General features: G+C 45.5%; 1 protein-coding gene across 1 annotated transcript in view; it reads left to right on the top strand.

The window, feature by feature from the left end:
- LOC135257956 (disks large homolog 1-like) overlaps positions 1–24975 on the top strand; it is a 155908-nt gene that overhangs the window by 85828 nt on the left and 45105 nt on the right. Inside the window, exons 6-7 of the mRNA XM_064341168.1 lie at positions 24188–24280; positions 24802–24855. Of these exons, the coding sequence (XP_064197238.1) occupies positions 24188–24280; positions 24802–24855 (147 nt within the window). The remainder of the gene's footprint in view (positions 1–24187; positions 24281–24801; positions 24856–24975) is intronic.

The following is a 24975-nucleotide window of genomic DNA, read 5'->3' as shown; positions in this document are numbered from 1 at the left end:
CAAGACGCATTGTGACCCGATGACTCAAACTACTTGCCAAGGTGGTCTGTGACGCATTTGACCACGTATCTTTTGTAGTGTAAACGCTAACGCGTCCTGATGCGTCCCCGACAAGGACGTAACAGGAAAAAACGCCATCGATGCAATCTTTCGTCTTTTGCAAGTCACAAATGACTTTGTCCTGCCAGTCTCAACAGTTGGAATAGCCCGTACATGTATATTAGTTCTTTAAACATTTTTGTTCTCTTAGCTAGCCCGTGAGAAACAAATCTGGCGCTTGTCTGGCGACAGACTTTTGACCTTCTGGCGGAGGTAACGTAGGCAGTAACGAACTCTGAACACAAGTGGTCAGCTGGACACCGTGGAGACGCATGACAGACACGGGTGTGAACGGCGATGTGTCTCGGCTGTCCACTTGTGTTCGGATCACCGAAACGCATTTTAAAACCAAGTGTGAACAGGGCCATTGTCGCAGCCTCTGCCATACATTCGGAAGGGCACCGAAAAGCATGCGCCTGTGATGTCAGCCACTGCTTGTTGTCGCACCGCAGTTTGTAAGTCAGGCTCGCACAGACATGAGTCAGAGGAATGTGCTTCATTCACAGCTTAACAGACAGACATCGGCGCAGATGGACCAGCAGGGGTCGCTGTTGTGCAGTGAGACGCAGTAATCCTGGCCAAGTGAAATCCTCTCTTCCCTGGGAAACGCTAACTGTGCGTTGCCCTACGGCCTGCCAGCCTGCCAGTTGTCTGTCTGGTAGGGCCCTTCCATGTACTAGAGCTGTTCCATACAAGAGATAGCCAGCAGTCCTCTGAAGCAGATTTTGAATACATTTGAAGTAGACTGGGATTTATGGACCACGGCGTCCCTCATGAGAACATGCATGATTTATTCTTTCGAAATCCATTCAGGTCTGTGCTGTGACTCCGTTGCCTGACCTGTCTTTATAATGGGCTGTGGGAATAAAGATTGTTGCAGGGCTCCGTATGCTCCTGTGACCCCAGTGCTTCCGGCACTGGAACGCACGTTGAATAAAAACCACATCAGCCCGTTCCGCAGTCTACTGCGTGAACTGCAGATTGGGTGCTAGTCGTGTGCATTCGATCAGAATGTATGAGTCCTTTCTTGGCAGCATAGCATCATAGATTCAAGAACCCGTGCACCATCGGTTATGTATGGACAGGAGTGTCAGCTCGTTGGGAGATTTGCTAGAGGCTTGTGGTGCTGTGGAGAGCCGTGATTGGACACTCACTGGTAGGGAACCAAGCTGTCACACGGTATAATGTTCAGAGTTAAATCAACTCTTGGCCAGAGTGGACACATATATGTCAGAGCTGAATTAACACTGGACATTTTACTGTGCGTGAAAGGTGTGCTTGTCCTGGTTTTTGAGGCCCCGCTCTTTTCTAGGACTTATTTTTAGATGGTCAGGTATTTTTTAAATATTTATTTATTACGGATCAACGAACGAATCAATGAATCATTAAGTCTTTTAATGTTGGTATACCACCATTGACAAACTGGTTTGACACACTCCTTCACAATGAACTGCCAGGGGGGGGAAAAAAATGCAGCTGTGCCAGTGTCAAGCAGGAATGTTATTTCCCAGCTCTTTAACGGATCCAGCTGAGAAAATTGTAGGACGCAGAAAAGAGAAGCTCAATAAACACAAATAAATAGGCCAGTCCTTTTGCGGGTAGTGGCGTGACTCACATCCTCAGTTACGCTTGTAAAGGCTGGGACAATGCGACCTGCGCAACTGAAAATCATATTTACTGCATAACTACAAAAAAACAAGGCAATTTTGTTTTCTCAATACTGTTTTTCAGTAGCAATTGTCTTACTATTTTTATCGAAGAAGAGTTTTTTGTGCTTTTAATAAAGGCTTCATTAGTGATACAAGAAGCTGTAAGCTTGTTTTTTTTTCTATGTTTATAAAATTCACATTGAATGCAGAGAAATAAACCCCCCAAATTTGGCATGTTTTTAGACGACTATGTCAAGCACATGCCCTGACCTTAATTGGCCGAATTTTTGGAGACAGAACAAACAATTGAAAATGTGTACTTTGATTATGGAATTCATTTGGACTACAACCTTGAAACTTGGTGTATAATGAACACATTTGCTTCAAGGACCCATAAAGTGCAACCTATGTGATTTCTCACCATTGAAAAAAAAAACAACTCATCATGAACTGTAGATCTGATGGAGTTGTGCTTTTTCAGCATAAACCTCAGAATTTTCTCTGAAAATATCTCGAATGAAGGTTGGCTCAATTTGGAGCCAGTCAGATCAACCTATATCGGTGCCAGTAGGCTTGAACCATACTGAAAATTGGTGGGGCCCTCTTCCTAAGCAAGACAAAACTTGAATGGTTCAGTGTTTTAAAAAATGCTACTAGAGCTAATTGAACCTGGAACCATTTAGTTAATGGTTAAAACCGTTTTAGTACATGCAGTGCTTAAAATCACATTTTCCTGTGAACACTTTTTTCCATCACATATACTGTAGAACAGTCCAACTGAAGAGAAAACAGCTGCTTCAAAAAACATTACCGGCATAAGATAATCAATTACATTGATATCCGAGCTCTCATTTCTGTTGGAAAGATTTGCACAAAATCTGCAAACAAATAATATCAACAATCATATGTCTAAAATACACATTTCTATCTGTGACAGTGCAGATGCCGTGAGAAATATTGTTGCTGTGAATTTTATGTGCATGTAATGCATGTAATTAGAACTTAACGGTTTAGAATTTAATGATCTTTATGCTTGTCAAAGCACTTGTACGTTTGTATATTTTGGCCTTGCATTTATTGTAATAAGCAGTAAGATTGCAGAAATGAAACAGAACCTTCATTTGATGCAATAGTTCATAGTTATTATTGGTATTACTTGGTTTAGCTGGTGTCCAAAGGTTTCCTAAGCCCTAGCTGTTGGGATAACATTGCAATACTTAACCACTACACTAACCACTGGATATTTCATGCTTTTGAAAGTCAACCATTTTTTTATTTAAAAAAAATGAAACTAAATTTGAATTTGTGTTTTTATATGCTTATATTTTGCTTGTGGCCCAACATTTATAGAGCTAGACATGCATTCCAGTTTTTTTATCATTGTAAAGTGTGGCTTGTTTCAGGTTATTTCCAAATTGTTTGTGCATATCACAAGTAATTCTCTGGGATTTCCTCAACCTACCAATGAGTGAGAAGATAAGAAATATTCGGACTATTATTGGTTTACTCAAGGGAAAAAAATGCAGTGCATTATCTGTCAATTTTCAATTTTGTTCCTGCTCTCTTATACTAGGCTAATTCTTGGTTGTTATTGTAGCTCTGTGATTATGATAATGCTATTAAGCACATATGGTCTTTTCTTTTGATGGTGGTATTGCACAGTTAATACAGACGTGTGCATGTGTTTCATAATATTTTCATTATGGAATAACCAAAAAGTGTACATGCCAGTTACCGGGAAAGCATTTCAGGTATGTCCAAATTCCATAAAATGGCATTCTCAAGTTGGTAATGTGAATTCAGTTGAATGTATTAGCACAGTTTTTTTTTTCAAAATGAGGCCCACCGTCGTCTGCAGAGTTGGGGCTTTTGCCCAGAACGCTGGCCAATAAATTCAACAATTTGGCTGAATAATTACAGCCAAATAGCGTTGATTTTGGGGGGGGAAATATAAGGTGTCTCATTATTCGGTATATTTGACGTTAGGTGGAGAGGGTCTCCAGAGCAGGCTCTCTTTCCTTTGTCTTGGTGGAGAATCAGGGTTGAGGGAAATCTCATTGGGATGCGTTAGCGGCATCTGTTCCGGCAGATCGCTCCCCCCGGCAGATTGTAAATCCTTGGGATTCGTGTTTTTTTCACGCAATTGAATTTGGAATCGCGTGAGCCCATCCTGGCTATCGACCGAAAGAAAATTATCGCTGTTTGCATCAACAAACGGGTTCTTTTTTCTGTACATTTATGTAAATTATTACGGCCGTAGTAATTACTCGAACGTTATCGTTGCGTTAATCCAAACCCACCTCGGGGTTCTTTGTGTAATTTCAGGCAGGTGTTTTTTAATATAAAAACCAGGGTGGCAGTTAAGCTGTCAATCCTATTTTTATGCGCAGATTATATTTAGTGCGTGGGGGGTGGGGGGGGGTAGGGAACTTGGTAGGGAATCCTGCTCCGCGTTATTTGATGTGAGAGCAGTTGCCATGGATTTGGCCCTGGGGGAGTCGGCAGGGATAGGCTGTGACGATATCTGCCAACTCATTTGACACCTGTGGCACACCTGTGCGCGCGGCGTTCATCCAGAAAGAGGGGGGGCGCGTCTCTGCCGCCGATTTGACTCCCGAGCATCAGGCGCACCATGGAAACGGAAAGGCATAACGCGTAACGATTTTTCGCAGGCATGTGCGGAGATATTTTTATGTTTCTCTCGCTCTCTCCCTCTCTCTTTCTCTCTCTCTCTCTCTTTTTCTTTTTTTTTAAACCCAAACGGCACAGCCTGTTGTTTTCCCACTCTGCATTGGCAGTGTGTGGGTGATGGAAATGCTGCAGTGTCTGAAAGAGCGAACGCATAGCGGGAGAATTCGCTGCGGAGAGACGGGGCCGTCTTTCACCTGGATTTAAAGCCCCGCTGTCTGGATCACCTCTTCTTCCCATCGCGAGGAGCTGCTTTGCCATTTTTTGGCTGATGGATTCCATGTATCAGTGAGGCCGGGGGATCAAGTTTCGGAGCCCTCCTTTTTAGAGAGGGGTAGAGAGGGCCTGAACAGTGCCTGCAATCATCTCATTTAAAGCAAGGCTAAGTTGTTTTCTACTGAAGCTGGGAGGAAAGAGGGACTGGCAGTGGTCTGCAAGAGGAGAGCCGTGGTGGAGGGTAACGCGAGATAGCGCAGGTCCCTGTAGAGAAGCTCCCCCAGCCTCGACCGGACATTCATATTTAATGCTTTGCGATGATCTTCCTTCCGGTTTTTAAGGAGGAGCAGTGATTGAAGCCCAGCGATTTGCATTCTTAGTTGACTTCCCCCATTAGATTAGCGAGCCCTGGAGACTCCCGCCCGCCCGCCCGCCCAATGGCTGAGGCGTCCTCGGAGATAATTTAAGATCACTTCCTGTCTCTCGAGCTCCCGAGTCGCTGTTTTTCCTTCTCATCGCGGTGCCGAGGAGCGGAGGGTTTGCAGAGGAAAGCACAGACGAGGTCTCCGCAGAGCGCTTTCGGAAGCCAATGGCGCTGGCGGCGTGTCTTCCGCACTGAGGAGAAGGGGCCGTGTCAACCCACCCACCCCCCCCCCACACCTACCCCCCACCTCCACCACCTCGGTTTTGGGATTTGCCTTCTGTCTTCCGGAGACGTGGAACCGGCGCGAAGATGGCGTGACGCGCCCCCCTACCCCCCCTCCGCCCCCCCCCGTCCCATCATCCCGTAGCCCCTCCGCCGCTCGACAGGACGCCGTAGCGCCGCCGCCGCAGCCCCAGAGGGAAGAGGGAAGATGAACTACATTTTCGGCAACAGCACCCTGTACCCCAGGAGCCGGGGGAACGCGGGCTCGGGCCAGCAGGGCCTGACCTCGGCGGGGCCCAAGCTCAAGCACTGGCCCAAGCGCAGCTCCACCGAGGAGCCGCCCTCCCGCTGGCAGCAGCTGCTCATGTTCTTCACCCGCCGCAACGCCTTCACCGACTGCATCACGGCCGGGGCCGGCCAGGTACCGTCCTCCTCCCCAACCCTCCCCCCCCCACGCCCGCACGCACCTGCGGGCCTGGGGTCCGCGTTCCCCGTTACGCTCAGTCGCTCCTGAAATCGGTTCAAACTCGTACTCGTGAGTTGTGACACATCGTGAGTATTTTTCAGTTGCTGAGTTTCGCTTCAGTTGACTGAGTTGAACTGTATTTGACCCGGCCCTGCACACCTGTGCTAAGAGGCAGCAGCAGTGTGAACCGCTCCCCCCCCCCCCCTTCCTCTTTCAGTCTCAGAAGTGAGTTTTACTAATTGTGATTTTTGGATTTGTGATTTCAGGGGTTTTGTGGACGTCTGAAGCAGACTGCTGTGTGTGTTTTTTTTTAAGGATAATAGTTTTCCGGGAGCTTTGTCATTTGATAGCTTGATAGCATGCCTTTAACCTTGAAGCTGTTTACCGTAGCGTTGCAGGGGGTGACTTGGTGTATACGGCAATGTTAGCAATTGCTGCTTTCATTGGAAAAACATTTGATGTGCATGAAAATTGTATTCATAATATACATGAGAAACTTTGGGCATTTGTGCTTGTGCTTGAGGATGCATTAACAGAATGTCAAAGTTGATATCCTTTGTGATCTCGCCGCGCCAGAAGTAGTTACCTCAGTAAGGTCAGGACGCGTTACGTCCTTGCGCTTTATGAGATCACCCATAGCCGAGCTGCACGTTTGACCGGAACGTTCCCCAGTGATTAGTGGCCTCCATTACACTGAAGATTAAAGAGGCAGTTGCCTGCAACAATGTCTGATGAAATGAAATCATAAAACTTCAAAATAAAAGGCTCAGTGAAGCCTCTCCTCCGTGGATGAAAGTATAGCTTTATGCTCTTTAATTTATTTGCTTGTTTAGACTCCTGACCTGGGACGAACATCGCCTTACTCTCTCCTAACGCTGAAAACTAATGTCATTGGCCCTATGCCAGAATGCTCGAATCTGTAAACTCAGGGACTGAAAAGATAAGAAATATTCCCAAACCTGGATGTTACATATTCAGTCTTTTGCAAGCCTCTAGGCACATGCCCCCCCCCCCCCCCCACCCTTCTCAGCTGAAATAGAACCAGCAGCAGTAGGAACTCCGTGGGAACTCAGTTTTATTAGTATGCTGCATGTTTAAAGAGAGAAAAGCTAGTTGCGCATACAGTATGACTGTGTTGGTCAACTGCCCCAGGCATACGCCCACCTTCTCTTCCTCCAGATCGGTTAGAAATTCTGTATTTTAATGTTTTGTGAGCTTTAAAATGGTCGACTCAAATCAACGTCTTGTCTCCACTGTCATTCTCCAGATCTTGATTTGTGCTGTGATTATCTTTTTCAGGTATGAGTGTTATAAGGTAGTCTTATATAAAAAATGTACACATTTGTGAAAATCTGTACAGCCCCTTGCAGATGGGTAAATTTGGTGACTGTTGTAGATTACTGTGAGCACTGAGAAGATTTCACTCCCCTTGCAAGTATAGACTTAACTCAGACAGGAGTTTTAATGTGATTTTGTGGGCCCAAAATACAAACATATTATTCTTTGTTAGTGTAGTTGTTTGGAGACATAAGATTGCTTTCCCCAGCTGTGTAGCTATTGCCTGTGTGTGCATTCCACTCATAACTGGCACGCTTAATTTTTCAACCTTAGCCATTTTCATTGTTCTCTCTGGTCGTGCATGAAGTTGGGAGGTATCCTAGAAACCGTGGACTGAGGGGGCAGCTTGTGGAAGAAAACTCATTTTGAAATGCACAGCAATTGCGTTGGCTTGTTCGTGTTATGTCACAGGTGGAAGATATCTGATTTGTAAATTATATTTATCATGCGGAAATCGTGGTTTGTCGTGCCGTTCTTTTGAACACCAAAGAATGTTCTGGTTTATGGTTCCTGGCCTTCAGCTCTATATGTGCCATTAAAGTTTGTCATCTCGGAGGCCTTCGAAATCTGCTTTTAGGGACAGCTTGAGCTGTCATGCCAGTGTGGTGTTATATGTGAGTTAAGGCTTGCTTTCCCCAGGTGGTAAAATTATCTGGAATTACATTTGACCTTGATATATCATATGTGGCAGTTTATGTGCATTTACATGTCAAGACATTATACAAACTTCAGTGTTACAGTCTCAGGATTACAAAAGAACAATATCGACAAGAAGTCCATTTTTAATTGATAAGTGAAGTATTAGCAGAACAACCCAACAGTTAGTATTATAGTATCATAATGGTACTATTCCAGCACATAATGCAAAAATAATAAGAGGATATTTAAAAGAGGTCAGGGGAACTATGGTGCAGTCAGAAGGGGTGGGTCTTACTGTTAGTCTGGGCCTGAAGGTGGACAGGGTTTCTGCTGTCCTGACTGCACTGGGAAGCTCATTCCACCATCGGGCTGGCTGGTGTGTTTGGCCTGATGATCTTCTGGAGATAAAACAGGCAGGGAGCGGCGATCTGAACGAGCGGCAGAGGTCTAATGGCAGACAGAGGCCAGCAAGGAGAGGGTTGCAGCCGTCCGGATGGGCGGTAACCCAGCGCCTGTAAGAGCTGGGTGGAGTAGGTGGTGAGGAAGAGGCGGGTTCTCCGGATGGTGCGTAGGAAGAACCTACACGCCCAACACATCACGGCTGTTCACAGAGAGGGACAGCTTGTCGTCCAGCACCACTCTGGCAGATGAGGACGTCAACACTGTGGTGCTATTCTGAGTGATGAAAGGTGAAGAAGGCCTTAGACTTTACTGGGAAGTGTAGCATCTCAGTTTTGCCGAAGTTAAGCTTAGTGTTAATCAGTGTTAATCAGTGTATCGGCGGGAGGGAAGGAGGGAAAAAGTTGCATGCCTTCGGCTTAATAGCACTGGAATTGGCCATGGGTGGAAATGACGCGTCTAAGAGACCTGGTATAGAGTGAGGAGGATTGGACAGAGGACCAAACCCAAGGGATGTCTGTAGATGATACTGTATGAGCTCTCAGATTTTCCCATGCAGCCTGGAAGGAGTGACCTAAAAAAACGTTTTAGAAAGACTTGTGATGCGCAATTGTTATGCTGTTGTTGGAATGTTTTTCAGAACGTTTTGAGCAGAACTATGACTCATTGCATTTTTTAAACTATTTATAATGTTAGAGCTCTGTGTGGTTATGATTGGGACTTTCTGAACATGGTTGTCATTGAATTTTGATCTCTTCATTTGCAAGTGTTGCCATGTGAAATCAAGCAAAATCTAATTTGGTATTCCCTTGTGTATCGACAGGGAGAGGATGAACTTCGTACATTGACAAAAATATGAAGATTGGAAGAGACCGATAATATTATAGTGCATGCAGATGTGTATTTGTGTATAGTGTATATATGAGGCAGGAGTGCTGCTTGTGAAGTGATAGTGTACTGTGCTATTCTGTTATGTTCTGCAGCTGCACTTTACCCTGGACCTGAAGTCAGAGGCTGAAACCACTAATACTGCATTATGCTACAGTCAATTAATATATGCTCTCATCCAGAATGACTGGCAATGTAGGAAACCGGTAATATTGATACAAAAGATTAGATGATTTTGTTTTATACATGATGAAGGACATTTAGTTTGTTCTTTTGCACGAGGGGCCATTTTTATTATGTCACATTTGGGAATAAACCAGAATTTTCTTTTTGAATATATATGACAGCGATGGCAGTATTCCAGATGAAATGAAACCTCACTCAAATCAGTGTATTACCAGGCTGATCCAGTGACAAGTCTCACCGTTGCTCATAAAATGAGCTAATGACCCAATCCAAATCCATGAGGGAAATTCAAACCTGCAATGAAAATTGCAGCCCGTCACCAACTACCCTGAGAAAATCACCTGTCTGACTATTTGGACTTACGTACAATGATGTATTCACATATAAGTGCCAGTATATCTATTCTATTCTGCCTTACTATAGAAGGTGTTAGATTTGTCTACCAACCAGATTCTCTATGCAGAAGGATAGCTACGCATGCTGCAGTTGATATTTTTGGAGGAGACGTAGTCAATTTCCTGCTCCACGACGGATGACCCACAGGAACAATAAGGTATCGATTGATGATGGATTGAGAAGGCGGCTAGCTGAAGCCCAAAGCTTGCATTACATTATCTGCATTATAGTGTAATTGATGGGAGACTTAAGAGCCTCTTAGGCCATCTGTACCATGGATCATCATCGCAATCCTCAGCCGTTCGAAAGCGTGTATTTATTTATAAAATTTATCGAACTTGGCAGAAGTAGGAACAGCTACTGTAGTGCGGCGTCTGATGCATGCGCGAATGCCACGAGGGTGCCGCATCGCTCATCCTGTTAAAGGGGTGATCGACTTTGCCGTACGAGCTGCTATGGAGTTAGCCGAAGTGCATTTTCTTGCTCTACTCCGCAAATACTTTGATGCCCCTGTACTAGCCATTGTTTCTAAAGTCAGCAGGTCAGCAGAAACTTCTGTGTCTAAAGTATCCTTCATCACACAACAAAAAATATATCTGGGCCAGTCAAAAACAAGCTAAAGCTGAAATTATATTGAAAAAATAAAGAAATTCCAGACAATGAACTGTCCATTTAAGGCATTCTTCTGGTCCATGGATGGGCCCCATAGCCTGGTATCGAATCCAGACTGTGTCACTGTCGACTGGCTGGTATGCAAGAAGGGCTATGCACAACTGGCTCTAGTGTTGTCCAAACAAGGGAGGGGGTAATTTAGCTGGGGTTGATCGCATCTCATCACGAACGAGTGACCCTTGCTGGTCAATCGGGGCAGTCACAGGTCCGCCCATTGAACTTTACTTTTAGTGTCTGTCCAAGCTCTTGTTGGGTACTGCAGCGCATTTAGATGCGATGATCGACATTGCTGGTCGCTCCTTGATCAGTGGCGGAAGCTGCAATGATGATTGCGGACAAACGCATACACACATACACGTGCGCACACATACATACACATACACACACATGCACACATACATACACATACATACATCCATACACACACACACGTGCGCACACATACTGTACATCCATACACATACACACACATGCACTCATCCGTACACACACACACACACACACACATGCACGCACTTACATACACATACATGCATCCATACACATACACACACAGGCACATATACATACACGTATGCATATATCCGATTGGGAAGAAAAAAGGGACAAACTGGAACAGCATTACGACCAAATAATCGTGCATTTCTGCGACTTCTCTTTTCCCGAGGCAACCTGCAAGTTTGCTCACTGTAATGTTTTGCTCGCTTACTTCTAGCTTGAGTCTGGAATAATTTATTAGCCTGGGAGCCTTTTAAGGAAACTCATTTGCAAATGCAAACTAAACTGCTTCTTATCAGCAACATTTGGTAGGAAGGGAGAACACTGAGGCACAGAAGGAATGGAACTGATGCTGTGTTTAGACTGCAGCTATTTACCATTTTATCTGCTGTCTGCACTCATTTTCTCATGTGACCCATATTCCATTTTGAGTGGGGCTGCATTCTGACAGGACGCAAGTGGGCACACCTGTGCTATTTGTCAACAGGCCGAGAACAGACGATGACAAACGAACCTCGAGCATTTTAACTTGGCCTTCCGGTTTTTAATTATTTTCTGCCGCTGGATGAAAGACCTCAGATAACCGCACTCCATCATACCGGTGGGGAGGTCCTCGAATTTATTAATTTATTTTTCATATGTTCTTTTCGTATACCTGGCAGTCTCGTTGAGATTAAAAAAATTAAATTAAATCTTAGAGAGAGACCTGGCCAAGATGGCAGTAAGACTGTACATCAAAAAGTTTCAAAGATAAATTTGATTTGGTAACTTTGTAATAATTTTGCCTGTACAGAAGTATCCCCCCCACATACTTCATACTGCTGATTATGTAATTTCCGTGCTGTAATATTCCTGACAAAGAAAAGTGATGTTGAAAAGTACCCTCGGTTGCTCAAAATCCAATCTAGGCGTACTGACGCAAGTCACATGCCAGCTGAAATAGATGAATACCACACGCTTACATGACTTGCCATGTTGATGTTGAGCAGTAAAATTAATCTGCGGGATGTCAGAAATCCAATTTAGCTTATTTGAAACAACCACAGTAAGCGTAAGTAAGATTTAAGTTATTACTGGCTGACGGCCTTTCTCATGTAAAATTGAGACGAGTTTGAGGTTTGTAATTAAGATGAAGCAACATGTCCACTTTGGTCTGGGAGGATGGTTCTCAAAATGAACAAGCCGGGTTTCTCAGCATGACAGGTCATGCATACAGCAGTGGTCCTCCCTTCAGTGAGTTTAGGCAGAGCCACAGTACACCAGCAATGCTTGGTTTCAGTGGGTACTACATGTTACTACATGTTTATATTATACATATGTACATACACCTTACTGCACTTTACTGCTTCTTTTGCACTTCTGGTTAGATGCTAACTGCATTTCGTTGTCTCGGTACGTGTACTCTGTGCAATGACAATAAAGTTGAATCTAATCTAATGTAATGTTAAAGAAGTCCAAAATGAAAGCTGTCGCTAACAAAATGCTCAAACATCAGATGGTCTTCAGTGGTCTCCAAAATGTACAAATAGGAATCTTAGATCAAATTACTTTGATAAAGCTGTCTGGGTAAAACCATCCACTGTATATATTTTGAAAGCCTTTCCTATCCTTTCTCTCCAGTTTGAAACAGCAAATCATTGTGCTCATGCTGCAACTCTCATCAGCATCCATTATCGCATGCGAGCGAAGATGAGCGTGTGCTCTCCTCTGAAGCACGTAACGTCAGCTCATGTTGCGTCTGATCCTTCAAGCAAAGATTTGCGATGACGGTTGGTCGGATGAGCAGCTTTCAAGTGGCTCGTAGAGTTCAAGCCATTTTGAAATCCTTCCTCTGTTTTTTTACATTTCAGGGGCCAGGATGTACGAATGATCATCCAATAAAAAGCCAGTAGTGTTTTTTTCAATTATTGCCACCGGTAGGGTTTCACCAGCAATTAGGGACTTTCCATTAGTGAATTTCTAATGATGGTTCAATAAAATGTAGTCCCCGACAAAAAAAAAAGTACTTTCTGTAAAAGTGAAAAGTGTATTTTGCCATGCTAACTCTGGATACGCTTTAAGTGAGGAAATCGAAGAAGTATCGGCTCTGATATTTTGCTATTTTTCTTGGAGTTCTTGGAGACCTAATTTATCCATGTTTACCTAAGTGTGACTATTTCTAAGCTTGTTTATAACCATATATAACATTTGTAATTAGTAGGCAGCACCTTGTGGTACAATTCCCCACATTCACCAACTGAGGTGTCACCCCGACTCTCTTACATCTGCTGTAGCCCGCTGTGATGTGTCATATTCGCTCCCAGAAAACTCCATGGTGATGTTCCTGAGTCCTGTAGTGTGAAACAGGCTTGTGTGCTTCCACAATTCAGCAGTGGTGTAACACTCGTGATTTATTAATTAATGCCAACTAAACCAAGGAATGTATTCTTCATAGTGCCAACTCCTTTCTCCCTCTCTTTCTATGTCACCAACCTGTTGAAATTGTGGAATTTTTTATGTATCTCAGGAGACATCGATGACAAGCTGAGCTTCAGCGCTAACACTGACTGCATTTCTGAAAAGAATGGCCGGAGGTTGTTTTTAATTGGGAAGTTGAAGGCATTTGGTGTCAACCAGGATATTTTAGAGGGGTCTACATCAGTCTCGATGAGAGCATCCTAGCATTTAATATGCGGTTTGGACATCTGCAAACTAAATTGGCCAGGATCCTTAGCACAGCTGGCAATATGATAGGTCGACAGCAGAAGCAGCTGGATATCCCTTATGATTTGGCTGTACGCAGGAGGGATCTGGCCATGGTCCATGACCCCGGTCACCCTCTCCTCTCCAAATTACTGTCAAGCCACTTCCCTCTGGCAGACATTTTAGAATTCCCATGCCTTCAAGAAACCTATATAAGAGACCCTTTATCTGAAGCGATATCAACCTCCTCATCAAAGCTAGGTGAATTGTATGAAACGTATTTGTACTATGTACCTATTATGATATATGTATGCCTATGTGTTATATGCCTAAATGGATGGTGATTCTGTTGCTATTGTGTGTTCTTATTGAGGCTGAAGACAATTTTCCAAGCTGGGCCGGACATAAAGATTGTATTGTATTGTAATTGTATGTAACAAAACGATCAGCTTATGATAAGTGTTGCTGTGGTAACAGTTCCTTTGGAGTGAGGTACCAGTCAACAAAGCATGCTTATAAGGGCATACAACAATATTCATTATTTTTAAAGGGATGTAGCATTATTACACTACTATACATTGTTCATTAAACACTACCCTCACTTCAAAACCTCAGTTTAATTACTTGGCTACTTACAACTCTATGTCCACAATCTCCGCTTGTGCTTAATATGACAGCTGACATCATATGTCAGTTGTATTGCAGTTTGATGTAATGGCTGTTACTATTGTTTGTGACAATAATAATGATGATGATTAATAATAATATTGGTTGCTGTGGATAAGGGTGTCTACCAAATGCCTGAATGTAAATGTATTACTAAAGTGTGCTCAGCCAAAGTCTCTGTGATTAAGTATCCCGTTTATGTGCCCGAGAGAAAATAGCCTAATTCACCGTGAGATGAGATAGGTCTCCGAGTCTAGGCTTTGTGTCTGCCTCTCTCCACTCTAGGGTTTTTTGGATTGGCACTTAAGATGGAAATAGGTCAGGCTTACTCAATGAGCTAAGGCTGTCCCCTCTAGGAGCTTATCTCAAAGGAAATGCTTTGTTTCCATGGCTTTGTTTCCATGGCTCTTCCCTCCTCCCAAGCAGATTGGATGGCCACAGTGTGACTTTCCGTGACCTTGAATACTGGGATTTCTTCTAATTCTACAGGCTACAAGGGTGGCTCATGCTATTAAGATTCTGTTGTAACTTGTGGATGCACAACCAGACCCTGCTGGTACTTTGACAGCCTCGCCAGACAGTATCTAATTTGCTGTAGTGCCACCTGGGGAGGGAGGGTTTTCGGTCAGTGGAATTGTTTTTGTGTTGGACGATGCTCTGGCCATTTGGGCACTATAGACATGCATATTTAACTAGATAGGGCACCACTCCTTGCCCCTCCTACCCTTTCCAGTTCGTTTGTACGCTCCATGGTCTTGCCCCTCCTACCCTCTCCAGTTTGTTTGTACGGTGTATGGTCTGGCCTCTCCTACCTTCTCCAGTTTGTTTGTATACTCTATGATCTGGCCTCTCCTACCTTCTCCAGTTTGTTTGTACGCTCTATGTTCTTGCCCCTCCTACCCTCTCCAGTTCGTTTGTCTGGCCTCTCCTACCTTCTCCAGTTTGTTTGTATACTCTATGGTCTGGCCCCTCCTAGCTTTTCCTGTGCCTATGTACGCTCTGGAGTCTGGTCCCTCCTCCCTCTCCTGTTCCTTTGTACGTTATATGGTCTGCTCTAGCTGCAAATGTCCTTCTCTGTCACTGTGCGAGTGAAATTGAAGAGACACCGTGCACTTCTGTGTACTCCTTCCTACCAACAGGAGATGTTTCAGGGACAGGACTGGCTTACAAGTACAATTTTGGAGGAATCTGAATCTCCATTCCTCTGCCCCTAACAGTGAAGGGACTCAGAGAACAGACTGAAAGCTCCTTTCTATAGTAATAAAGGGAAGAGTCCTACTGAAATTCCTTGGTCACATCATAGGGAACTGTCAAGCTTTATTATGTGCCAGTGTCACACATATTGCAAATGCAAAATATTAAATATCTGGGAGTTTATTAAGCCTGGCATATACCGTACAGCTTTAGCAAGCTCATATTGGTATTTCGGAGCAGTGCACGGACATAAAATTGCATTTCCCCAGAGATGAGTGTGCATCTCTGTTTTTCCCAGTGCTCTCGTTGGTTTGGGGTAAGGGGGCGGGATCAGTTGTTTGGGGGCATGGTTGGCATAATGCAATGGCATTCTAACAAATTTAAACGACCTGAACAATCCACAGCTAGAAACCGGATCTTTGAGCAAATGCAGTTGCGTGCCAATAATACCAGTGTAATTGATGAGGGCAATTATGGGAAAATGGATTTACTGAGTAAGTCAAGGAGGCATTTGCACACAAATATTCCCTTGAGGTCTCAGATTTTCATTTCCACAAAGAAATAATATGGAGGAAGGATTTTTTTTTTTTCATGTACTGCATGCACATATTGTGTCTCAAATATCTTGTGTGAAAATTGCAATTTAAGTGCCCATTTGTGGAATTTGTCCCTATAGGTGCATCATTTAGTTTAATATTTTTTTTTACCATGCATGGTACATATATGGGATCAATGTAGCCTAATCCTTATAGAGCATCAAATGAGGGTAAATGCAGTTAAGATTTTTTGAAGATTTTTGTGCAGCAATTTATACATTTTGAAAAATATGAATATTTCAGAAGTACCATTTTTGATTTCTCATCTTTTAATATGTTGCTCTATAAACTTCATTAATCACAGCAAAATCAAGTTGGATCTGTGGAACTTCAGCTATAGCCCATTTTATGTGGGTAGGGGTAATGCAAACAACAAAATCTTTTTTAAATGTAACAGACAAAATTATTATTCTTTTGCAAATAACAGAGTGAAAAAGAGATTTCTCTTACTTTATCTCATTTTGCTACAAGTTCTTCCTAAAGGGTATTAGGTGGGAAACGAGGCGTCCCTTTTAAGTTTTGTTATTGAGCAAGGCAGCTAAGGCTTTCTCCATGTCTTCCTTTGACATAGAGTGTACTCTTCCTGTTGTTAAAGGGTCTGCATTTGAGATGTCAGTGGAATTTTCTGTTTAAATTCACATGGAATGTCCCATTTGTCCTGTAAGAGTTTTGTTATATCAGCAATGCAGTGGTATACTGACATCAGTGTTTGGACAGTTTCAGTGGTGTACAAAAATACAATCCAACAGGGTGGGATTTGGATTTTACCTTAAAATAGAGGTGAAGCTCTTATTGGTCCCACACCAATGATGACACTGTAGTTACGCTTATGATATTGCTATCAGCATACGACATTTCATTAATGAAGGCAATATGTCAGAACATTTGAATTTTTAAATCTCAACTGTGCTAAACATTTTGAATGCTGATCATTTCTGAACGTAGTTAACAAATTTCTCGTAGTTAACAAGTTTTCTGAACCTCCCAAAGGCTTAAAATAGCAGTGTGATTCATTTCTATTTAAAACAGATGTTGTCTTTATAGAATAGATGTCGTGATTGAGTGAAGTAGATTATAAAGTAGTGAACAAAAATTTTCTTTGGTTTAAGGGGATATTGGCCAATGGCAAATATTATGCGAGCGTTTCTGATGTTATCAGCAGGAAAATGAGGCGAAGCAGAAGAATCTGATGATTAAGAATGTAAATTTGATGAGTATGTAATTTGGTAACTACCCCAATTTTGGAGCTTTCTTGTGTGTCTGTGTGAAGTTGTATTTTAATTCTGTTTAGTCGCATAAAGTCATATTGCACAGAAGTTAATATTTGGGAACCGTGCGTCTGTGGCCATTGTAGTCGTTTCTCTAAGAAAACTCAGGATGCTGTATGCCCTACCAATCCATCAGGCGGGTGACACATTCGGGGAAAAGGTGTTTTCTGTTTGTGATACATTCATTGATTGAGCTGACCGTCTCCTGGATCACACAGCAGAGTGGCCGATCGATGAGAAGGGTTTAAACCTGGGGGGGGGATTCATCGTTCATATTCCCACAGCCCGGCCGCGCTCCCCTGTGGGAGCCGAGAACGCCGCGAGCTCCCGCAGCTCCTGTGAACGGTAAGACGCCGTTGCCATGGCAATAGTAACGGCAAAGGCGCCGTGGTCGCATTACGCCGTCGGCTTGTTCGCGTTCCCCTTACCCGCAAGCTTTAGCGTCTCGTTGGAGAAGGAATACCTGGGGGGGGCGGGTTGCGTGTCGTCCGTCACCGAGCCCTCGCGAAGCCCTCGAACCCGTTGACGAAGCGGCCGAAAACGACGGCGGAAGCGAGGCGTTCGCGCGCGGCGTCGTTCGCCGCTCTCGTGGGCCCCCGCTGCGTCGAAGCGGATTAAGATTCCTTCCTTTGGCGAGCATCCGTAGTATTGCATCACTCTCTCTCTCTCTCTCTCCGCTGATGGGGGGGCGGGGCCGGAGAGAGAGCTATCTGCTGTGTGGGATGGAGCCTCGGCTCCCTGGATGAATCACCGCAGAAGCCTGCGCAGCTCTCCACACGAGCAGGGAATCTAACACGACGGCCGCCTGCGCTTAAATCATAAGCCGTGTCCTGTGACCCATACCGTCACTGCTGTTACTTCTTAATTATAATCAATGATAATAATAGTAATAATAATAACAACAACAAATCCTATGTCTTCAGTATGTCTCAGAATACAAATAAGTGGTGTGAGTTGCTCAAATATTGTGACCCCTGTACTTACAGCAGACCACAAAATAGCTCCCACGGTTAATCCGTCTTAATTACGTCCGGCCAGCGGGAGTCCAAGTCATTCTTTGAACGTTGGCAGAATTGTTTTTCCATTATTAAAATAGCCTGTGATACGGGGAGGGTGTGGGAGAAACCGAGAGGGCTGTATCTGCGCTTCAGCTTCTGTTAGCGCTCCCTGCTCTCGCCCAAGGCCCTGGCAGCGCTTCAGGACCTCGCACAGCTTCGCCTACGGCCGGCACGGACACAGCTGAGCCCTAAATCATCCCCGGAGTTGCGTGTTGGCCTCATCAGTCCTTTTACAAAGGCGTGGTGTGCTGCCCCATGCCTTTGGGGGAAAATACTTCCATGGACAGCGATGGTTTTATGGTGCTTGAGTCTCTTCCCTAACCCTAAGTTCGATTACTGTGAGACACGTGGCTAATTTCTGTCTTCATTTGTGTACTTCTTACCCAGTCACCAGTTGGCACGATGACCTGTGGAATACTGTGCATTTTTATAGATTAGTACTTTGTGTCAGGTTGCTATGGCTATAGTGGGGCCTGTTTCTTTTATGCTGTTTGTTGTGTGCATCCCCAGCTGGTTGGTGTACTCAGAAAGTGCTCTGTTGAGTACACAGTTTACTCAGTCAATAATGGTTGTTCTTGCATGCAGCCTGTAGATGGCAGTGTTCATATGCAATGTGGAATACGAAAGCCTTCTGCTTATCATCCATGACAGAAATGATGTTAGTTTCTGTCATCTAAGATCAAATATAGATCTCTTATTAATATCAGATATCCTAAGATGATGCTGTGGATTTCACATTATGTCCAACAGTGCATGCGTTAGTTTGAGGTAAATACTCAATCATGAAAAACATCCTATAGAAGTAGGTTTTTGATCATAAGTAGTAGTAGTTTTTGTTCCATATTATATGAGTAAATACACATTAAAATATTTAGCCTACATCTGATAATGCATTTTCACATAAATGTCTCATTGAAAACTTACATGTTTATTGATTAAGGGAAAAATTATATTTTTGTTGCAAAACTACTATGTAAGTGTTGTTGAAGGTCATACCAAAACTATGAGCTAGTGGGTTATTGACATGTTGTGATTGGTCCAGAAAGGGTCAATGCTTAGTACGGGTGACTGTCATTGTACTCCCAAGCAAGTGTGTGCGTGTGTGTGTGTGTGTGTGTGTGTATGTATAAAATGTGGTACCACATATGTTATCTGTGAAATGGGATCTGCAGTGAGCTGTATTGTTAATGTGGTCATCTGTTGTGTCGGAATGCTTATCCTTTATGCTGAAAAGAAGGATTCCGTTTCTCAACGTTTCTCGGTATGCACCGCTTCACTTTTACCTTCCTGGAAAATGTTGGAAGGGCTCCCTCAGTTTAGTTCCTGCAGTTACTCGACCCTCTGCTCAGGGACCCAAGTGTGTTGCTTTGTGTTAAACATTTGCTGACACAGTCTATGCTAATTAAATCTTGTAGTAAGTAATTTGCTCTTTATCTCATTACATACATTAATTTAGTATAGTGACATATACATATGATAAGAACTTCTCAACGCAATATAATGTGAATGACTCCTGTTTTGCATATGGATAAGCTTTTAGGTTTGCCAGTCTGTAACACGGTGGGAGATTGGGGATTATCAGACTGTAAGTGGGGAAATGGGAATTCACGTAGTTGTAAAAGTGCAAACATCGCAGCCCCCGGCTTCAACACCCGAGGGGCGTCGCCCTTCGGATCGGTTTCGCGCGCGGCGTTCCCGCGGGCGCTCTGTGCGACGCCGCGTTCGAGGTGGCGCTGGTCGCCGACCGTCACCCGACCCGCTGCCGGGACGCAGGCCCGAAGTCCGGAGCGGGATCCGGCGGTTTAGCGCGCGATGCTAGGCGCCCCGGCGGAAAAAAGGGGACCGCCTCGACGGCGGCTCACGGCAGACGGCCCTTTCGCTCCACTTCCCCTCCCGTTATGACGTCCCCGCCCCTCTTCCGGAGCCTTCCGTCACAGCCGCTGTGACGCCCGGCCTCGCCGTCTGAACTGGCATCGGCTCCTTGGTCTCGGGCCGGCTGCCAGAAGCGCGTTTGGACCAGTCTGTTCAGACAAAATCGTGCCGATGAACCCGGACCCGGTCTTCTTCACGAATCCCACCCGTCCACCCGAAGAGAAAAAGGAGCGTCCGCACCGGGCTGGCTAGCCCGTATTCGGTGCAGCGCATTGATTATTCATGCCTGGGAAAAGGGGCTGCGTGCTGTCATGTGCGGTGCCCAGTGAAACTCATTAGTTGGGAAGAGAACACAGGAGAGACGAGAGAGGGCAGCGAGAGAGAGAGAACCAGCTCGAAACCCGGGGAGGGAGATAGAAAGAGAGAGAGAGGAGGAGGTGAGAGGGGAGGGGCTTTGGGCCAGAGGATCGGACCGGACTCGTCACTCCGGCCACTTTGGCGACGCGTCGCGTGGGAAAAAGCCACCTGAAAATTTAAACAAGGAGAAGAGAGGAAGGCGGCAGCCGCCCCCGCCCGCGTCGGTCCCGAATGGCGGCGTACCAGCCGAGGCGCGAGCACCGCTGCGGGGGCGCGGGGGAGAGCGCCGTCGGCCCCGGGACCGAGCCGAGGCTCCCGCCCCAGGCCCCGACCCCCCGCTGCCCCTGCGCCCTCCCCGCCCCCTCCTCCAAGGCCCGCGGCAAGTTCGTCAACCTCCGCGACAGCGTCAAGAAGAGCCCCACCAAGAGCGTGGCCAAGGCCACCGCCACCGCCACCGGCGTCCGCCACTGGGGCTCCTGGGCCGCTCTGGCCCTGGATGAGGTGCGTTCCCACGGTCGGGCCCCACCGTGGAGGCCGGCTGCTTCGCCAGGGTTTTGCGGGTCGCGGTTTAAAGAATATCGCTAGCGCTAAGATAGCCGGGTTCCTGTCCAGATTTCCGGTTTTTTTTCTTGCCACCGTTTGAGGGTTTTCTCCCCACTGGGATTCTTCACCTCATGTGCTTGCTTTTTGGAGGTTCAGGCCTGGTGTTTGCTCCGTTTACTTTTTGCTTTACTTTATTTTTTACGTTTCTTGCCTTGCCGCTCTGTAAAGCATCTTTGTGACAGTTCTCTGTCAGTACAGTACAAATAAACTTGAATCGTATGGAATTGAATTAAGATTGAGCGCCAAGTATTACAGCCATACTCAGTGGTTTAGACAACATTTTGGCATTTTGGTGACCATCTTTGTGTGATTAGCTGAAGTCTGCTTTAGGATTTTAATGAATGTGAGTGTATAATTGGATAGCAATAATAGCAATGTTGGACTTTGTTGGACTCATACTTACAAACACGTGTATCTGAGTATTTCTGTAGCCGTTGTCATGCAATATATATTTGCTCTGTATGTTTTAGAGTTCACAGACGAAGAAGAAATTCTGTCAGCTGGAATGTCAAATCTTGGGATCAAATCTTTTTTCAAATCTCATTAGAATGTGCTGACTTCCTGATACAATGGGCTTTTTTGAACTGAGTAGTTTTCATTAGTGATTAATTCTGCTGTTATGCAGGATTCAAACAGCAGCCTGAAACTGGGACTCTGATCGATGCTATAGATCTGGGCTAATTTTAGCTCTCCCATCCAGTGGCTCTCGGCAAAGCTTCAAAGCGCAGCTGCATTTATGCAAGTTTGCCCCAACATGGAGTGTGGCTTCACTGAAGCCGCTATCGCAGAACTGTAGATCCCAGTCTCAAAGTTTATGAGTAGCTGTCTGTGAGGAGATGGAAATGTTTTATCTGGGTGGCCTGGACGTGTACAGTCTGGGTGTAACTTCAACTCAGTGCTTTTGTAGCTCTAGCTGGGTGTGTTTGTTCTAGGTGTAACTCTAGCTGGGTGTGTTTGTAACTAGCTGGGTGTGCTTGTTCTGGGTGTAACTCTAGCTGGGTGTGTTTGTTCTGGGTGTGACTGGCTGGGTGTGTTTGTTCTGGGTGTAACTCTAGCTGGGTGTGTTTGTTCTGGGTGTAACTCTTGCTGGGTGTGTTTGTTCTGAGTGTAACTCTAGCTGGGTGTGCTAGTTGTGGCTGTAACTATTTAGGTGTATTTGGTTTGGGTGGTAGTCCAGCTGAACGTGTTTGGTCCGGATTTAACTCTTGCTGGGTTTTGTTTGAATGTAGATGGATAAACGTACACTCACAAAGGCAAACAAACGGCAGGTCAAGAGGCTGTATGTAGCACCAGTGGGTAACAGTTGGGCTGCCTAACTCTGCTGCTGTCCGCAAGGTTCAGTCTTTCATTGGCCTAAAGTTTGGTATTCACGATCGTTTCATTGGGTGGTGAGAGGTTTGGCTCTTTAATACAGCCCAGGAGCGATAACTCCGTCGCCGTACGGGGTGCTCAGTTCCCACACCCCCCTCCCCCCCCGGCCTACGCTGCAGAAGAGGCGGGGTGACGTCTGCAGGCTCTCCAGTTTTACAGAGACTTAGCCGCGCGCAGAGTCTTGCATATTAGCGCGCCGGACCCCCCTGCCTGTGGCTGTATCATTCGGTCATTTGGAGATGCTAGTCACATAGCGCCAGAGCCATTTCAATGTTTCTGCATAACCTCTCACGCTGTCGAATGACTGTTAGATCACATTTAGCACATTCACACGTGGGAAGAGATTGCTATCGAGGGACAAAATAGACACAGTCTCATAATTGTTTCAGTTCAGGCGACGTGTGCAGCGTGTTACTAATTTTCCTTTCTCACGGCGCTCTGCAATTAGCATTTACGCACACCGTAGTATTCTGGGTCCGTGGCTAGTAATCTCACGCGAAGGTTTAACATCGCCTTTTCAGTTGTCCTCGATTGCGTTTGTAAAGAATTTTTGTTTGTCTAGGCGGTCATTTTGATGTGGAAACGCAAGACATTTAACGGGAAGCTCATGTCATGTGAAAAAGACATAACAACGAAAAAAAAACAAGGTTATCTGGATGAAAAACCGAATCAGTCTGCTTTAAAACTCTCTCTTAAGGTAGCGAATGGTGAAACGTGTTCTCCCAGCAACGTGAAGAAGACACTCCGGCAGAACATCTACCCCATCGTTTCTTCCTCCCCCCCCCCCCACACACAAATGAAACCGGTAGCACGCGTGCGGAACGTACCCAGGCGTGTGTAGGCGCGGCGAGCGGCAGCGGAGATGAGACTGAGCACCCGTGTGGGCCGCTCCTCCGTGTTGAGCGTGGGCGCGTGCTGGCGCGAGGTGAAATCGTCCCCGCCCACTCGGCGACAAGCTGCCGCCCGGCGGGGCGCCGTCACGCCACCCCAGCGGACGTCGTGCTTCTGCCCTCGGAAAAATTTTTCTGTTCTGAGTTTAGTTTAGAACGAAAAAAAAGTGTATTTTCTTCAAAAACGCGTTTGTATGCTATGCATGTTTTGTGCTTTTGTGGTTTTTTGTGGGTTTAAAAAAAAATTTTTTCATTGGAGTGAGACTGTAATCATTCTTTTTCCACACCTAGGATATCTCAGGAGGCCTGTATCCAAAATTACTGCTCCCTCATCCTGAACTGATCCAGGATCAGTGGGGTGAAGGGCAGTGGTTTTGGTTTCTTTTCCTCTTCTATCCTCTCAGCTGTGCAGTACCCGCGCAGCTCTACCAGGATCAGTCTAATTCACGCTGTTTAATAATCACCGCACATGCAGAGGCACACGCGCATATGTTCGCACACTCACTCACAGACATCGGCACGGAGGGCACACACACACACACACAAGCATGGACACGCATGCACGGGAACACATGTACACACATGCACCCGCGCGCGGACACACACGCACCCACGCGTGCGCACACAGACATGCACATGTGCGCACCCTAGCGACCGGCGGTACCTCACCGCTAAGACGACATCCTGCACGCCATCGCCCCCTTCCCCCACCTCCCCCTCCCCCTCCCCCTCCCCCTCCCCCACCGCTTCATACGCAACTGTCCACGATGCTTCTCTGTGTTTGTGGTGTTTGTGTTTTGTGTCCTGACCTCTGACCCCCCCCCCCCCCCCCATGCTATTGTTTAAGCAGACAGATGCCGCTCCCATAATCCCCGTGATTCCCATCTCGCCGGTCCCAGCCGAGACCCCCATCACCCCCATCATCCCTCCACCCGCCTCACAGGTCTTTTTTTTTTTTTTCCTTTCCTTTTGCTTTTTTGTTGTTGTTGTTGTTGTTTAAGCCCCTCCCATTGCATTGCTGTTTTGATGGGGTTAGAGATTACAGGGGGGGGGGGGGATGCCAGGCTGTGTCCATTGCTGAAAGTCTGCGCGCGAAGGCAAGAGGAGCCTGGATTCCAAAGGCGAGCCCGACGAAATCGCTCTCCTTTGCTGGGACGCCTGATAGCCTTCATGCTTCAGCACTGCATGTTCTGCAGTGTAAAATGCCACGTATGTAGGCATTCCGCCCGGGTAATCTCTAGCCAATGCGAGTGTAGTTCTTGTCTTTTGAAACATGCATAGAGTAAGTGGAAATTTTTGTCTCGCGTAGATTTTAGAAGAGCCCTAGCGCTTTTCCCTAGCGCTGATTTGAGCTCGTTGAACTGCGCTGTTCGTCGGCAGGCTTTGCGACTGTGGGATTTCTCTGCATTCTGCGTTAAACAGGTCCATCCTAACGGAAGTTTTCTTGTACCCTTTCTTTTCAAGGCAAACCCTCCTCCCGTAGTGGTGAATACAGATAATCTGGATGCACCTCCATATGTAAGTTCACTTATTTCTTAATATTTTTTTGTCGCTTGTAATGTGCTTGTCCAAGTGATTGCACTTTTAATTTTTCACAACTGTACTTCCTTAGAAGCCACCACTTTGCCATGTAAAGCA

This window comes from Anguilla rostrata, chromosome 6 (assembly GCF_018555375.3).
Source record: "Anguilla rostrata isolate EN2019 chromosome 6, ASM1855537v3, whole genome shotgun sequence".
Lineage (NCBI taxonomy): Eukaryota > Metazoa > Chordata > Actinopteri > Anguilliformes > Anguillidae > Anguilla > Anguilla rostrata.
This window is presented reverse-complemented; position numbering and strand designations above follow the sequence as displayed.